Source organism: Myodes glareolus, chromosome 9 (genome assembly GCF_982192425.1).
Source record: "Myodes glareolus chromosome 9, mMyoGla1.1, whole genome shotgun sequence".
Taxonomy (NCBI): Eukaryota; Metazoa; Chordata; class Mammalia; order Rodentia; family Cricetidae; genus Myodes; species Myodes glareolus.
In genome coordinates, this window is record NC_142034.1 from 69,856,626 (window position 1) to 69,873,683 (window position 17,058).

At 43.6% G+C, this 17,058-nt stretch overlaps 1 protein-coding gene across 10 annotated transcripts in view; it reads right to left on the reverse strand.

The window, feature by feature from the left end:
• Positions 1-11,576: 11,576 nt before the first annotated feature.
• Rapgef6 (Rap guanine nucleotide exchange factor 6) overlaps positions 11,577-17,058 on the reverse strand; it is a 174,003-nt gene continuing 168,521 nt past the window's right edge. For 8 of the 10 annotated variants that reach the window (XM_085694949.2, XM_085694947.2, XM_085694948.2 and 5 more), the window contains 2 exons: positions 16,151-16,465; positions 11,577-14,769 (listed from right to left, as the gene is read on the reverse strand). In XM_085694949.2, coding sequence (XP_085551075.2) covers positions 14,744-14,769; positions 16,151-16,465 — 341 coding nt within the window. In that variant the 3' untranslated portion in view covers positions 11,577-14,743. The remainder of the gene's footprint in view (positions 14,770-16,150; positions 16,466-17,058) is intronic. The other 2 variants (XM_085694951.2, XM_085694952.2) reach the window with 1 other exon arrangement.

Consider the following 17,058-nt stretch of genomic DNA (forward strand, 5'->3'; position numbering starts at 1 on the left):
TTCTCCAGTACTCAATGCCTTTTTCCTAGGCTGTTCTGTTCTGTCACCGAGTCAGGGGACCAGCCTGATCCAGGACAGGCTGGAGGACTCTGGAGGAAACTTTGAGGCAAAAAAGAAAAAAATGCTTGAGTCTGCAATGAGCAGGCCAAATCCCTTCTCCAGTGCCAGCTTCTCTGTGAGCTAATACAGAGAAGTCAGGACAAGTCTCGCCCAGAACCTGGGCAGTGAGCAAACAGTAAGTGAAGCTAATTGTCCCCATCCCTGCATTCCACTCCCTTCCCAGCTCCGTCCAATATTCCCTTCCCGGGCTCCAATAACGACACCCCAATTTCAGTGGAGAGTAACTATAGACAAGATTATGTCACCCCTTTCCCAACGACAAAAAGTCTGAGATGTTGGACAAAGCCAGGAAGGGAGGGAGGAGTGCAGGCCGTTTGGTTCACTTACTGCTCAGTGTCTAGGTTTTGGGTGAAACTTCTTTTGAGACCTAAAATTGCAGCATGTGACAATTTCTCAGCATTTCCATACCCAAAGGACAGTTGTTCCTCTATTGGACTGAACCCAGTGACCCAAACATCCATAGTCGTTGTGTGTGTGTCTGCAGATGGAGGCAGACGACCTGAAGTTTAGTTAGTATTCCCTCTCTTATAACAGCATCAAGTTGCAGGCTTGCAGGATAGTATAACGATTCTATGAAGCACGGAGAGCTTGGCTCCTTTGCCAGTCAAACCGCTAATTTTTTTCCCTCTTTGCCCCTTTTAAACTTGTAAGTACCTGTTACTGAGACCACTAAACATCCATAAAAAAAGATACCTAAGGGACTCAGAAAGTGGTGGCATTAGTCTATATCTTTATCACTGAAAAGTAGAAATAAAATCAGGAGTATTCAGATTTAGTGGGGCAGAGACAAAGGCAGACCACAGATATATGGCAAAGGAGTCCCAATTACAGAAAGAACATATTGTCTTAGTTAGAAGAACTGACTTTATGATCCAGTAGAGATGGCAGGTGTCAGAGCCCAGTACAGCTAGTTTCTCCAGCTTCTCTCCCCAGAGTGTGCAACTAAAGGGCTTCCCATGGGAAAATTAGCCGTGCACTCTGTGGCCACTCTGAGGTGGGACCCGGGACCCACTGTTTGACAAGGATGCCAAGATGCCTGGCTGGGGTCTTGGCAGAGGTAAAGGAGGGGAAGGGACTGTTCCACTCCTGCCCCTTGCAGGGACCAGTGGAGGAGACTACAGGGTCTGTTCCCTGGATAGAGGAGTCCTTCCTTTTTCTTTAGTGATACCAGAGTCATTTTCATTCCTCCTCATAAAAGGAATCCCAGGTCTTAGCTGGTCCTTTTGTGTCAAAAAAGATGTCTATGGGACAGCAGCTCAGCTCGGAGGCATGCATGGGGCAGGCTTCAGGGGTGAATGTGAGCTTGAATCCAATTTATCAGGTTCAGTCCAGGTGAACAGGTGGTTAATTTCCTCAGAGAAAGTTCTTCCTAGTCCCCTGGTCTCGGGTGTCTCTGTGACATTTGAAGGACTCTGCCAGACAGGCAGCTCCACACTCCCTCCTGTAGTTTTCCTGTAGGAGACCTGACTGTCAGCCTTCCTAGGAAGACTCCCTGTTGGGCCCACAGCCCTACCCCAACCTGTTAGCTTTACTAGAAAACATCCTTAAGGCTTGGTTGGAGCCCTCTTATACTCTGTGGGTTTGAGACCTGGGACCCAGTATCAGTATCTTACCTTATTTTGCAACTTCCTTGTTGAGTTTTCCTTATCTCTGAAAAGCATAGATATGGACCAGTGATAAGCAGTCCTGAGAGCCAATACATTCAGACCAATTTTCTCTTCCTGGGGCTCCCCCTTTCTAGCCAGTTGAGCAGCATGAGGGGCTAGTGCGGAGTGACATCTTGCTGGGGCCTCCACATTATAAAATAATAGGCTTTCCCTGTAAGGAATCTGTCCACACATTTAGAGATTAATGAAGGAAAAGATCTTTAATAATAGTGCCCAACTGGTACAAATGAGGACCAGCCTCACACAGACATTCCCCCAGCTTGTATGATAGTTTATGTGGTCCACATATGCTGCCTTCCTTCAGTCTCCTTCAGGTCTCAGCCCCAGGTTGCACTTTGAACAATTTAAACAGAGGAAACTGCAAGTTGGATACTTGGATAGATGGGAGCATTACACCTCAAAGATATTGCCAGAACTATTTTAAGTACAACAGTGTTGTTCTTGTTACCCAGGTTCTTCTTGCCCACTGGCAGATTTACACTTTTCCTGATAACAGCACAGGAGACAAAATAACAGAGCAGGCTTTGATGACTATTGTGACCATGCACTGCCCCCTTGAGCTGCCCTCAGAGCCATGTTCTTTGCTATAGGAATGGGCCAAATGACTGTCAGGGCTGTCCCTTGTTATGGGAATGAAGCCTAATTGGAAATCAATTTTGGTAGACAAACATTAGAAGGAACTTCTCAGTAACCCTACACTTCAACTGTGGTTAGCCTACCACTTTTTCCCCTAGCCCTCCTGGAGGTAGAGTTCCTTTAGCTGAGTTCTACTTTGTGTAACTTACTGTTTTCTAAGCAAGTTTCTTTTTAAAGTAAAGAATCAACTTTATTATTTCAAGTTTCTCCTGCCTCATTCCCACTTCCTATGGTCCAGAAGCACTTGCTTCTGGGCAGCACAAACAGCAGCAACTACCACATGGAGCCACGGAAATGCTCTCTGTCACACAGTCTCTGGCAGAAGCCTGCCACCCCAGCTACAGCCAACCTGCCCCACCTCCTTGTGGCTTCTGTGGTTAGTCTGTGATCACACAGCTTGTCTGTCTCACATTCAGGTTTCTGTCCCTAAAAGAAGGCTCAGAAGCCCTGCTAGAGAGGGGTGAGACCTGTGTCCGAAAACAGCCACCAGAGTTACTCACAGCCATGACACTTGGGATGTTTGCAGTCTTCAGCTTTATGCTCTTCAGGTAAGGCCTCAACTCTGGAGCAGCAGAGACATGCAGCAGTTCCGATCTCTGTGGATTTCTGACTCACAGAGAAGTACAGCAGTATATCTTATGCCACCAAGTTTTGTGTTTGTTACGGAGTGATATTAACTAGGATGTCATGACAGAACACAGGAGAAAACCCAGTTACCTCAGTAGACATAGGAAAAGCTGTTGACAGAAGTCAGCAATTAGTAACAAAACAAAAAACCAAATATAGAAAGAAAGCTGGAAACAGAAGGATTTTATTTTTTTGGCGGGGGGATTGAGATAGGGTTTCTCTGTGTAGCCTTGTCTGTCCTGAAACTCACTCTGTTGACTAGGCTAGCCTTGAACTCACAGATCTACTTGCCTCTGCCTCCTGAGTGCTGGCATTAAAGGTATGTGCCATCACTGCCTGCAAAAGGAGTTTTCGGAGAGAGATATAAAACCTTTAGCAAATGTAGGCTTTTGTTTGTTGTTCTCCACTTTCTACACCACCCCTCTTCTTTCTTTTTGGCCTGGCTGACATGGAATTCAGGGAGCTTCACCTCTGGAGTTCTGGGATTAAAGCCATACATCACTGTGACTGGCCCCATCATCTTTTAGTACATATCCAAAGCCTGGATCATGAAAAAAAAAAAGGCATATACAACAAGAAATGGACTTAGTTGCACATTGGCAGACAAAGGTCTAAATGAGTATTGTTAGAAGTGAGGTTGTCAGATGCATCACCAACATTAAAGAACCATTTTGTTTTCTATTTGTCAAGACTAAGTAATCAAACACTGAAAATGTAAAAGCTACTTTTCAAAAATGAAGGCATGGAACAAATTCTTAAAATAACCTCACATGAGGGCTGGAAATGGCTCAGAAGTTAAGAATTTGTTACTCTTGCAGGGGACCTGGGTTTAATTCCAGCACCCACATGGTGTCTCACAACCGTCTAACTTCAAATCCAGGGGATCCAGCACCCTCTTCTGACATTTACAGGAATCAGACGTTCAGGAGGCCACAGCCATTCCTACAGACAAAGCATCCACACACTTAACAATATATTTTAAAAACCCACACGAAGAGTGAGGCCATGAACCAGATATGGAAAGCGGTACATCTCCTATGGGGGGCGGGGTTACCGATGCACAGGGTTAGTGAGTTTAAGACTAGCCTATTTGGAAAAAAATAAAAAAGAACTTATTAATAAACAGAGAAGTAAACCCAGCCGGGGTCACAGATGGTGGAAGACTGCCCCTTGTGTGATGAACTCCAGCATGACCCAGTGCAAACTACTGTAGGGTGAAAGGGTGGCAGGCAGGCTTGCTTCAGTCACACAGGGACGGCTGAAAGACGAATGGCTCTGAGAGCTGTCTACCTGGCACAGCACTAGAGTATAAGAGAGGAGATCTGAGAATGGAGATTCAGTCACAGCAGACTACAGACCCAGCAAGAAATACAGAGAGTCATATTGATGGCTGACTAATAGCAAAGATGACTGAAGTGTGGTCAATCCAGTCATACCCCTATCCTTTCTGCCCACAGTATACTTTACTTCTGTTCTGCTCTCCCTCCTCACTTCCTCACAAAGGTATTCCATGTGCCCTTTGTCTTTTTGGGCCTCTGTTACTTCACTTTGTTTTTTGGTGGCACTGGCAACAGACTACAGGGATTTGGTCATGTTAGGCAAGCTCTCTATCACCTGCTTCACTTGGAACGATTTCTTTCCAATTTTATCCATTTCCTTGCAAACCTCTCTTTCTTTCTAGTTGAGTAAAGCACACTGTGTATATGTGCCACATCTTCATTGCCCGCTCATCTGTTGTTGGGCATGTAGACTGTCTTCATTTTCTAGCTATTGTGACCTCTGAATGGATTTAAGATCCACTCCTTTCGGGACAAGAGGACCAATACCTGGTACTGTAAACTTCGCTGAAAATCTAGGTCTGGGGATGTTGTAAGCCCATGCAGGTTCATCCATCCATCCATCCATCCATCCATCCATCCATCCATCCATCCATCCATCCATCCATCCATCCATCCATCTATCTATCTATCTATCTATCTATCTATCTATCTATCTTTCTCTCTCTCTGTCCCTCCCTCCCCTGCCCCCTTTTTAGTTTTTCAAAACAGGGTTTCTCAGTAGCTATGGAGCCTGTCCTTGAACTAGCTCTGTAGACCAGGCTGGCCTCAAACTCACACAGATCCGCCTGCCTCTGCCTCTCAAATGCTGGGATTAAAGGCGTGCGCCACCACAGCTCTCCTGGGATACTTCTGATGGTTAACTAAATGGATACAGAGATATGCTGCCTTCTAAACACCATGCTTATACCTGTGGACAGAAGCCGCCCTCACAACCAACAGTGCTGACAGCAGAGAATGAGGGCAGTGTGGGCTTGGCCCTGAACAAGTCACTCCCACCACACCCTGTGATGCTCAGAGCAGTTGCCATCTACCTCAGGGTAGCCATCTACCCTGGCCACAGGAGACCAGCCCATCAACAAACAGCCCAGAAGGTGGGTGGGACTCACGGGGCCTTCCCTTCACATTAGAATTATTGCCTACAAATAGATTCTAGGAGCAAGAATCACTGCCTTTGTTTCCTCTGTTGAGTCCACCAGGCTCCAAAGGGTAGCTTCACACCCACAGGGACATGGATGGCTCTGGTGGGTCTCAAAATAAATGAATTAGAAGAGATTTGTGGGGAGAGCGGACAGGGGTTGTAGGAAGATGGGAGTGAGAGTCAGTGTGCTGGGCTAATGCATGAGAAAATTAAAGAAAGAAAACCAGCTGGGAGGTAGCAAGGCGCACACCTCATCCCAGCACTTAGGAGGCAGACAGTTAGGTCTGTTAGACAGAAAAATCCTGTCTCGAACCCTCCTTTCCCCCATAAAAAAATTCCCAATAAGTCACATTGTAGCATGGCGCCACCTGGTGTCTGTACCACCTTTTTTTTTTTTTTAAATTCCTACATTCCTACTCCAGTTTCATTAATTATTGGGGGGTAGGGAAGTGTGCCACATCTTGCATGCAGAGCTCAGAGGAAAAGTCTGTGAAGCTGGTTCTCTCCTTCCATCTTTATATGGGTTATGGGGACAAAATCCCAATGGTTAGGCATCACTCATGGCCCTCCTCCCCATACTCGGTTTTGTTAAAGGTGAGTTTCCCTTCTGGGACCCCTTGACAGGCACTGCATACAGGTGGCAGCACGGTGACACTTCCCACCGCCAACTATCTGATGAGCAATCTTGACCATCAACTTGACTACAACAGGAATTAACTAAAACCTAAGCAGCTGTGCCCCCACTCCCCAGACAAGGTTTCTCTGTGTAGTGGTCCTGGCTGTCCTAGAGCTCACTCTGCAGACCAGGCTGACCTCAAACCCAAGAGACACACCTGCCTCTGCCTCCAAGTGCTGGGATTAGAATGCATGTGCCACCCCCGCTGTGAACTGCTTTCTTATGTTATCTGAGGTGGGAAGACCCACCCTAAATCTGGGTCATACCTTCTGGTGACAGCCCATTAAAGGACACAGAAAGAGGAAGCGCTGCTTTTCGCTGCCTGCTTTCACTGTCCCTGGCGAGTTTGTCTACATTGTTGCTGCTGAAGCATTCCTTTGCTGGTGTTAGAACCTACTTCCTCAGGATTGCAGCTAGACTGAAGGCCATTGGAGACATCTGGGCTTTTGGACTGAATAATTACTGGATTTTTGGCCTTTCCATTGGGAGACATCCATTGTTGGGGTAGCTGGACTATAGCCTGTAAGGCATTTTAATAAATACCTATGTGTGTGTAGATATATATGTATATCTACACACACATATTACATATATCTACACACATATTACATTCCATTCTTTTCCTCTATAGAGCATCATTTTTTTTTTTTAATTACAACACTGTTTGGCCAACAGCTCAGGCATATTCCTAGCTATCTCTTACATCTTAAATTAACCCACTTCTATTATTTTATATTTTATCACAAGGCTTGTGGTTTGTTACCTCATCTTGCATCTTGGGCAGCTACACAGCTTTCTCCCTGAATTCAGTTTAGTTTTCCCATCTAACTATATTCTGCAATGACATAGGCCAAAGCAGCTTCTTTATTAACCAGTGGTAATAAAACATATTCATAGCATACAGTGGGGAATCCCACATAACTTGTGCTTTCATTTTTCTCCTCAGACATTCAGCCTCCCTTTCTCCAATAGAATGTAGAAAGCTTTGAGAAGTATTTTAGCATCTAGAAGGGACTAGTAACATCAGGTTGTTATATAGCACAGTAAAATGATTTGTGAATTTCTTGTCCCTAATAGTAAACAAATACACCATATTATAATTGTAAAAGCAACAGATAAAGATATACACATCTTTCATTTTAGAATGCGTAGAAGTGCCTCAAAAGCTAAAAAACAGAGCTACCACACAGTTCAATCACTCCTGGATATGTAACTCAAGACTTAATACCCTACTACAGAGATACTAGCACATTGGTGTTTGCTGTTGCTCCATTTATAATAGCTAGGAAACAAAATCAACCTAGAAGTCAATCAACAGATTAATGCACAATGAGAATGTACTGCAGATACACAGCAGAAGTTTATTCATCCAGAAGGAAAGTGAAATAATGAAATGTATGGAGCTGAGAAATACATTGAGAGAGGTAATCCAGACTCATAAAGACAATGCCAATGCGTTCTCTCACATGTGGATACTGGCTTCTAAATTTTTTATGTGTATTGGTACAGGATGACTGTGTTTAGAAGATAAGAAACCAGAAAGGTGACTCAGAGGCAATGATGCTCCTAGAACACAAGAGGCATGAAAACTGAATGCCTAAGTATTATAGGGTAGACATTTATAGGTGAGAATGAGGGCTCAGGAATATGAAGAGATGAGGGCATGGAGACAAGAATTAACCAAATCTAAGTATATAGGAAAAAGGCCATAAGGAAAGCTGCTACTTTATAAATTAAAAATAAATCTGCTCTGTAAGTAAATCTTGACTAATGATGAGATCTGCTTTATTAGCCAGCATTCCTATGTGTTGTGGAATATTATTTTAGCTTTGTAAAGATGTGTCACATTTGTATTTGCTATGGATTACTTTAACTGTGTGTTTTACATTTGTTTAATGATGTAAGGATGTGTTACATTTGTTAATGCTTCATCTGTTTAATTATGCAAAGATGTGTTAATTTGTTTCATTTTGCCTGCCTAAGACACCTGAATGGCCTAATAAAAAGCTGAATGGCTAGGCCAATAGCTAGGCAGGAGAGGGATAGGCAGGCAGAGAGAATAAGTAGAAGGAGAAATATAGGCTAGAGAGGAGAAGAAGAGGACAAGGGAGAAAGAAAGGAACACTCCCAGGGCCAGAAGCCAAGCAGCCACCAGCCAGCCAGACATAAAACAGGAAAGTAGGAAGAGCATTGATTCTTAACTTGTGGGTGGAGACCTCTTTGGGGGGTCATCAAAGGTTTTCAGAAAACAGAGATTCAATTCATAACAGTAGCAAAGGTATAGTTGTGAAGTAGCAATTAAAATAATTTTATGGTTGGGTCATGACAACAGGAAGAACTAACTGTATAAAAGGGTCACAACATTAGGAAGGTTGAGAACCACTGCTCGAAGAGAATCCCAACTAATAGACTGTAATATCAGGAGTGGTTCTAGAGCAACACAAGTATGAGGAAGGATGTGTTAAAGTACCTGGAACAGGCTTTCCAATCTGACAGGGGTTTCCATCACTTAGGCTATCCTCAAACTCATGAGGCAGTGAACAACTTTCAACATCTGATTTCCTGCCTCTGCCTAGTCTGGTATGGTCCTGGGCAAGGTCCACTCCACTTTCAGCTTCAATTAGGGCTCCTTGGTTTTCCTTATGGTTTTGGGGAGCTGTTTTTAGTACCAACTCACAAGCATGTTACTGTGAAAACTTCACAATTACCGTCCTTTCTCATTACTGACTTGGGTTAGTCCTCTCCTTACAGTGCAACCACACAGTTTCAGAAGACTGACCGGTAGGCATTTGGGGCATATTACCTCTCTAGTTTATGCTGATACCTGTCCATTAATTTTGGCTTAACTATTACTCTGGTTTCTTGAGAATACTTAATTTTTAGCAATTCTTGTCTAATATATGCATCTAGAGGCCATCAGCTTCCCTTTAAATGTGGTGTTAAACTGACAGGTTCTGAGTGTGGTGGCATGCACCTTTAATCCCTGCACTTGGGAGGCAGATGCATGTGGATCCCTGAGAACTTAAGGCCAGCCTGGTCTACCTAGTAGAGTTCCATGTCCGTCAGGATCACATGGTTCAGACCATTTCAAAAACCTCTTTCTTTTTTTGGAGACAGGGTTTCTTTGTATAATAGTCCTGGTTATCCTGGAACTCACTTTGTAGATCAAGCTCACCTTGAACTCAGAGATCTGCCTGCCTCTGCCTCCTGAGTGCTGGTATTAAAGGCGTGCACCATCACTACCCAGCTTTAAAATAAATCTTAAAAATTTTGCTTTGTGTGTGTGTGCACGTGCACCGTGGTATGTAGACATTAGAGGACAGCTTGCAGGCCTCAGGTCTACCCTTCCAATGTGTAGGTTCAAAGATTAAACTCAGATAATCAGGATTGATGGTAAATGCCCTTGTTCCCCAAGCCCAATGTAGGGCCCCCAAACCCTAAAATTTGTTTAATAAGAAAAATTGAAAAAAGGGATCCTGTTTTGTTATGTGGGCTTACACTCCTGCTTCATCTCCCAGTGGCTGTGACTACAGCTGTGTGCTCCTGTGCCCAGCTTTGTTGGCAGCTTCTCAGTAGTCAAGCATTCCACTCTGATGTGTAGTCTGGAGGCATTTCCCACAGATGTGTTGGGTGGCTTGTGTTGTTTCCGTTCCTGCATCATCACTAATCTGGGGAAGGCTCAGTTCCCACTGCATTCGGGAGCAGCTGTAGGATATGCCATCCTATGAGGTCAAGAGGGAGGGCCTGCGGGATAGGGAGAGGTGCCTTTTTCAATAACATTGTCAATGAGCAGGTGGCTCAAGCTCCCATACGCTAGCCTACTGAAAATAAACTAACAAAGAGAATACACTTTGCCCACTCCCAACACTGCACTAGACACATGGGTCAGAGCAGTGAGGCAAAGACTAGACTGGAAATGAACACCATGAAGAGACCCTATAAGCATGCAGCTAGATGCCCAGGACCTGAGTCAGAACAAGTGACACACCAAGAAACAGCATCCTGACACCAAGCATTACAACAGGCCAACTACATCAAAGGTACTGTACTGCAAGATTACCTGTATGCCTCCAGTGAGGGACAGGCTGGCTGGAATGCTCCTGAGGCCGCCCTGGAATGGCAGGCTCCTCTCAGCTGTTTTCGTCTCAGGCTTCTATGGGTGAAGGTTAGTGGGTTCCCAGGGCATGCTATGGACCACACCCCTGAGCCACAGGAACTCAAACGTGAATTATGACATTTGCTGCCTAGAGTTGCTAACAAATTACAGGTTAGGTGGGGACACCAAACATTTGTTGATCAAAGTTCTGGCAGCCCAAAGACTTGTTTCCCAAAGAAAACAACACACAGGTATAGAAGGGTCTGGGGAGACCTTACAGAGCGCCATGGTGGCAGAGTGCTTTCTCTGCCAAGGTCTAGAGGGACATGATTCCAGTAAAGAAACGGTCACCTGAGTACCACCCGAGGCTGGGTAGACAGGCTGTGTAGGCTCACAGCAAGATGTCCATGCTTCTTTTATTCACTGGACTGTATGGGGTCCACAGTCTGCCACAGCACACAGGCTTCCTCACAAGTTCTTAGGGTGGCACTGATGACCTCGATGTGAGCAGAGCTTCTGGAACGTTCATCTTTCAATAAAAATGGACCATGTTTGCTCTTTTCATTCCACACTGCCCTGAGTTGATGTCCTGGTGTAAACATAGAGGCTGACAGGTGCCTGAGGGCCTAACAGTGCCTGCACCAGCCCTGACAGTTTGCTCATGGACATTTCTGTTAGGAGGAAGCAAGTTCAATGGGGGTTAAGTCACCATTCCTTCATCTGCAACCATTTTTACCTCCGAGGCAGGGTTTTTCTGTAGCTTTGAAGCCTGTCCTGGAATTAGCTCTTGTAGACCATGCTGACCTCGAACTCACAGAGATCCACCTACCTTTGCCTCCTGAGAGCTGGAATTAAAAGTGCGCCATCACCGCCTGGCTCCAAAAATATCTTTTAAAGGTATAATAGAACTGTTTTACAGATTTTATATGGTCGCAGTAACAGAACTCTAACTTCTCTGGTGACTTAGAGGCACCATGGGTCCCCAATTGGCATTCTTGTTTTTGGTTACAGTGGCCTAGGATGGCTTCAAACTCTCCATTTAGCAGAAGGTAACTGAAATGTTGGTCCTCTTGCTTCCACCTCTGTAGTGCTGGGCTACCGCTGTATGTTATAGTACCCACTTTTACGTGGTTCTAGGAAGTGAACCCAGGGCTTGTGCATGTTAGGGAGGCAAGCAGTCCTCTAATAGGCCACCTTGCAGCCTGAACACTCCTCTGAAGCAACCTGGTTAACTCTTCCATGGGCTCTATATAAACTTGGAATGAAGTGCACACAGTTAATGCAGGTTCTTTATTGGTTCCAATGTGTTAGGAGACGTGGTAATAAATGATACCTTTACATTCTCTTAACCAAAAATATAACAAGTATTTACACTCAGTAAAAATACAAAAGCATACAGAGGCACTGTCTTTCTAAAAGACATAAGTTTAAGAGGCATCAAAAACTAGGAGACAACATTGCTTGTTACAGGATGCCTTACAATCATTGAATTGTGCAGATAATTGTCACTTGATCATAGCAACTGTGCAATTTTGCTTTTTGCTAAACTCACATTTCAATGTTAAAACATCTATCAGGTACAACTGCATTCTGTACATTAAAAATAAAGAGGCCTTTTAAATAGCACAAAAGCTAAAGATGAAGTAGGGTTTAAGTTTCAACTTGAAAATGTACCCAACTCAAGGCTGATCCCCCCCTCCTTTATAGCATGTAATGGAATTCTGAAAGGATACACTTAATGTCTTCTAGAACCTTTCAATACAAATAATCACTGTTTTAAACATAAGGAATCCTTTTTTCTCCCCCCTTCTTTGTAATTATAAAGAAACTAGTGTAGTTACTGCTGCTCTTCCAGTTTGGTAGAGATCACAGAGGTGATGAACATGTCACCCTTGTGAATATTCTCTAAAGGATTTTTCTCCTCAAAGATCATGTTGAAAGACACCAGTTGCAGGAAATGAAGTCTGGGGATCATAAGTAACCTTGCTGTAAGGAGCACTGGGACTCAGTAACCAAATCTCTCACTGTTTGGCAAATTCTGCACTAAGGGTCTCCTGCTTTGACAGTCTTGGCAGACGCTGGGCACTAGTCTCTTTAGTAATGTTACACACTTAGGACAAGGACAAATGTGGATTTGGAACTGGAGCAAGCACGGGCTTAAGGCTTCCCTTGTTCTACTCACATGACAAAGTAAAAAAAAAAAAGGCAGACATGAATTTTTTCAGGGACTCATATATATCATATCACAAAGCATTTGGTTTTCATTCTGATCAATATGATCAGCTGGTCTGAGCACTCACAGATAAAGCTTGATATAACCAAGGCAGCTACACAGTGCAAGTTCAAAGCCACTAGCCTCAATGCTCTGTGCAAGATATTTACACCACTGAGGACCAAAGCAGGTCAGGCTCCGTCTGAAGACCTGCTAGACAAAGAGAAGCTGTGCAAACAGTACATTTTCTAGAGTAATGGATAGAAAACGGTGGCAATGAGTGCCCAAACTTGGATTAAAAAGGTGGACATAGCAAAAATACTTTGTTTTGAACGCGAAAACAATATTATGCAAACAGGTGAATAAAAAACTTCACACTCGGAGACAGCACAGTTCATAGGTCAGATCAGTTAAGCATGGCTGTTAAGCTTCAGCGGCCACGCGGGCTGCTTTCAACTTTGAAGGGCCAGCAAGGTTCTGCCTCACTGTACTGAAGTGCACCTGGGCTCACATCTAAGGCTTCTGGGTTAAGGTCTCCCCAGGGGAATTCATCAGTCACTACTTTTCCTAAAGAGACATGCATTCTGTGGGAGGACTTAACACTTACACTTGGAACTGCTCTGATTCTCAAGCGACTGGGCAGGACACAGGAAGAGAGCAGCAGAGGAGTAGTACAGTCCTGAAAAGGCAGTTGGTCACGTGACTTCTGCAGCAATGCTGTCATGCTTAGTGCACTTATAATGGCTTTGGCTTTTTTTTTGGTAATTACAGAAGTTTATGAAATCTTATTTGCCTTTACATTACAAAGCAAATGAAAAACTTTAAATGTTATTTAACATTTAAATACATTAACTATAAAATGTTATGATTAATTTGTAAAAATGTGAAAAGTCTACTTTATTTAATAAGCAGTCACTGAATTTGAATAAAGAGTGCCATATCTAGGAGGTCACAAAGGATGTCCTCTCCAGAGTACAAGTCCCCTCCACTATCCTAGTGCCTTTCTCTTATACAAGTCTATCCCTTGGTTACTGAGCTCTGCGGAGGGTTCTAAGTTCAAGTTCAATGATTGCACATGTGGCTGTGTAGTGCAAGCCACCAAATAAGTCAAGATGACCTTCATCATTACATCCATACTTAAAAAAAATTATTATTATTATTATTTTGTGTGTAGGGGTGTTCTGCCTGCATGTATGTCTATGTACCACATGTACTCAGTGCTTCCGGAAACCAGGAGGGTGTTGGATTCCGCTTCTGGAGTTACAGGTAGTTGTGAGCCACCATATGAAGGCTAGGAATTAAATAAACCAGGGCCCTCTGCAAGAGCATCTTAACCACTGAGCCTTCTCTCTAACTCCTACACTAATTTGTTTAAACTAGGAATTCCACACTTGAATTGTGAAATGTTAGCTTAGGGTGGGTTCCAATAAAAACAAAACTCTCTAGAAGCCATTCCCATTGGATTTGTAGTATCCCCACACCTGGATGCAACATGTTTACTTCAGAAATAGATCCAATGTTAACTCTTCCTTCTTTGGAAATTAGGGTTCTCCCTCCCTATTCGCCCTCTGTTCCCCTTCCCAAAGGATTGCTAAGACCCCTATGGCTGTTAAAGCCCATGCCAAGATAAGCAGGCTGCTCACACTTCACCTGTACAGGTGTCTAGTTCCCACCTGAGTGTCTGGTACAATAGTGCCACATCTCTATACCTATGTCAGGATGATGTCTGTTGCTCAGACCATAGACAGCAGCTGTATAGCCTCAGACAAACAACAGCTAACAAGAGCTCTTGAATACAAACAAAACCACAATACTTTAAATAATAAGTTACTTTTCAAATACACAAGACTATCCTTGGTATTGGCAGACATTTTGAATGTGTCCTTTAGCCCAAGCTATGGCTTGGAAATAATAATACCACTATCTTTAAAATGATTTACAAAAAGAGAAACCTATACAATATACGGGGGGCAACTCTGAGCTTGAATGTGGTCCCAAGGCAGGAGTGATGTGCAAAGTGAAGGCTGGAGTCAGGTGCAACATCCAGTTTAAAAAAACTGCACCTGCAGGGACAGAAGAAACGGAAGCATGACTCAGGAAGAGCTCATCCTCAGCCCAGCGAGGAAACTTCATGGTTGTTGACAGCAGTGAGCCGTTGGCCTTGGCCTGCAGAACCACGAGCTCTTGTCCATGTTTCTGACTTCCAGTGGTCTCCAAAGGGCATCCAAAGACTAGACTGCAGACACCTGCTCATTTTCTGAAAATGATGAAAATACAATTAGATAGCATATCTATCTGCTAATGCAGATCAAGTAATAACCAACAGATTATCTGCTACACGAGAAACTCTCCCTATCTCAACCAATCTTGGCAGACATTCTATTAAGAACCAGGCTACTTTCTAACACCATGGTTTCTAATCATGCTGAGGACTGACAGGAAGCTAGAATTTCAAAACTAAAATTCTTTAACCCCCCCCCCCGTGTGTCCGTGTGTGTGTACACAAATGCCACTGTATATGTGTGAAGGTCAGATGGTCACTTCTCTTCTTTCATTGTGTGGATTCTGGGGATCAGGTTTGGCAGGAATTGCAAAGGCACTGCTGAACCATCTTGCTGACCTCCATAGTTTTATTTTCTTTGGTGTGTATATGTAGAGGGGTACATATATGTATGTATGGGTATGTTTATATGTATATGGAGACTAGAGGTTGACATATGATGTCTTATTGGATGGATCATTCTCTAGTCAGGATTTTTCAGTAAACCCAGAGTTTAATAATTTGACTACTCTCCAGTGGGATTACAGACAGCCACTATACTTTCCAGCTTTTACATAGGTTTCCGGGGTCTCTGAATTCTGGTCTTCATGACTGCACGGCAAGCACTTCATCTACTGAGTCATTTCCCCAGACCATAAATGGTTTCAATATATCACTTTACTATTATATTTGTTTAGAAGGCTAAAACAATTACTTCCAATGAAGAAACTACTTTTCAACCTTTGGCTACAGCTACAAAGTTCATCAAGAGTTTTTCTGGCCAGAGGATCTGGGTCAATAGTGTCTTTTATACAACTGCCATTTGTAGTTGTCACCAAGCACCTGCTCTCAGATGTCTCCTACTGGAGCTGCTGTTTTATTATCAAAGGCAGCGATACTCCACATGAGCCAGCAACAGAGCAATGTGTACAGAGATAACAGTTTGATTGTGTTTACAAAATGCATCATATTTAGTGACTATTTAAATGTTCCTTATAATTTGTGTGTGTGTGTGTGTGTGTGTGTGTGTGTGTACTATAGTGTTCACAGAGGCCAGCAGATAACTTCTGTGTTAGCTCTCTCCTTTGAGTGGGTTTGGGGAATAGAACTTAGGCTGCCAGGCTCGCTTAAACAAATACTAAATACTTTTTTATTTTGTTTGGAGTGCAAGAGTTTGAACCCAGGGCCTGTACCTGGCTAATCAAGAGTTCTACCACTGAGCTACATGCCCAGATCTTTTTTTTTTTTTTTTAAAAAAAAAAAACAAATTTAAAGAGAGCTACAAACAAACATTACAAATTATCACATATATCAGAGGAAAGACCTTTCTATGCTCCATAATCCACTTAAGAGCCATTTAGACAGTTTGTCAACGTACCATCTGCTTCGCTATCTGCATCAGCCACATCTGCTAGTTTGGGATGGGACGGCTGCAAGCTATGCCTGTGAGGCTGGGATCCGGTCTTCGAGGGAACCCAGGCCAAGGTGTGGCTACTGGGAGGAGCTGGCGGCAATCTAGACAGGCTGTTAAACATCATCTTTGACCTCTGCACTGCCACACTATAGTCTGGAGGTTTTAGATGAGGGTGGGGTCCTTCCTTTACGTCCGCTAAAGAAATTCCCAGATATCCTGGAGGAGTGGGAGGTGGCTCCCTATACCTATCACCTTTCTTGGGTGAGGTGACACAGTACACTGGTGTGGAAAAAAATAAGCAGTGAAAATGTTAATGGAAAAGCATAAGAAACAAAGGAAAAAGAACTCCACATTGAACATTACAATGGCAAAAATATAACTTAAAAACACAAAATGAACACATTTAGACACAATGATAGCAAAGTGAAAATGTTCTTAAAAACACCAATATTTAAATCTATGGTACAAACCAAAACAAAACCAAGAATACCTATCGGATATTTTAGGAAAATTCCAGAAATAGCTTCATGAAGCAGTGACAGCACACTCCTCCCAAGATATAGACAGCTCTCACACCCAGCAATTAGACCACACCCTCAAGTGTGATGTCGGCCTGAAGATGACCAGTCAGAGACAGATTTCTGCGGGCTGAAAATGATCTATTCTGCATCACAGCACTGGCACTTGGGTCACGGACCATCTTTTGGCACTTGGGGCAGACACATTTTCAGTCTAGGTATGCAAACCATTGAACTTTCCCAGGTCAGATGAATGAATTACCTATGGGATCTTATTTTTGTTTTGAAATAGGGTCTCTACATAGCCCTAGCTGGCCTGGAACTCAGAGATCACCTGCCTCTGCCTCCTGGTGT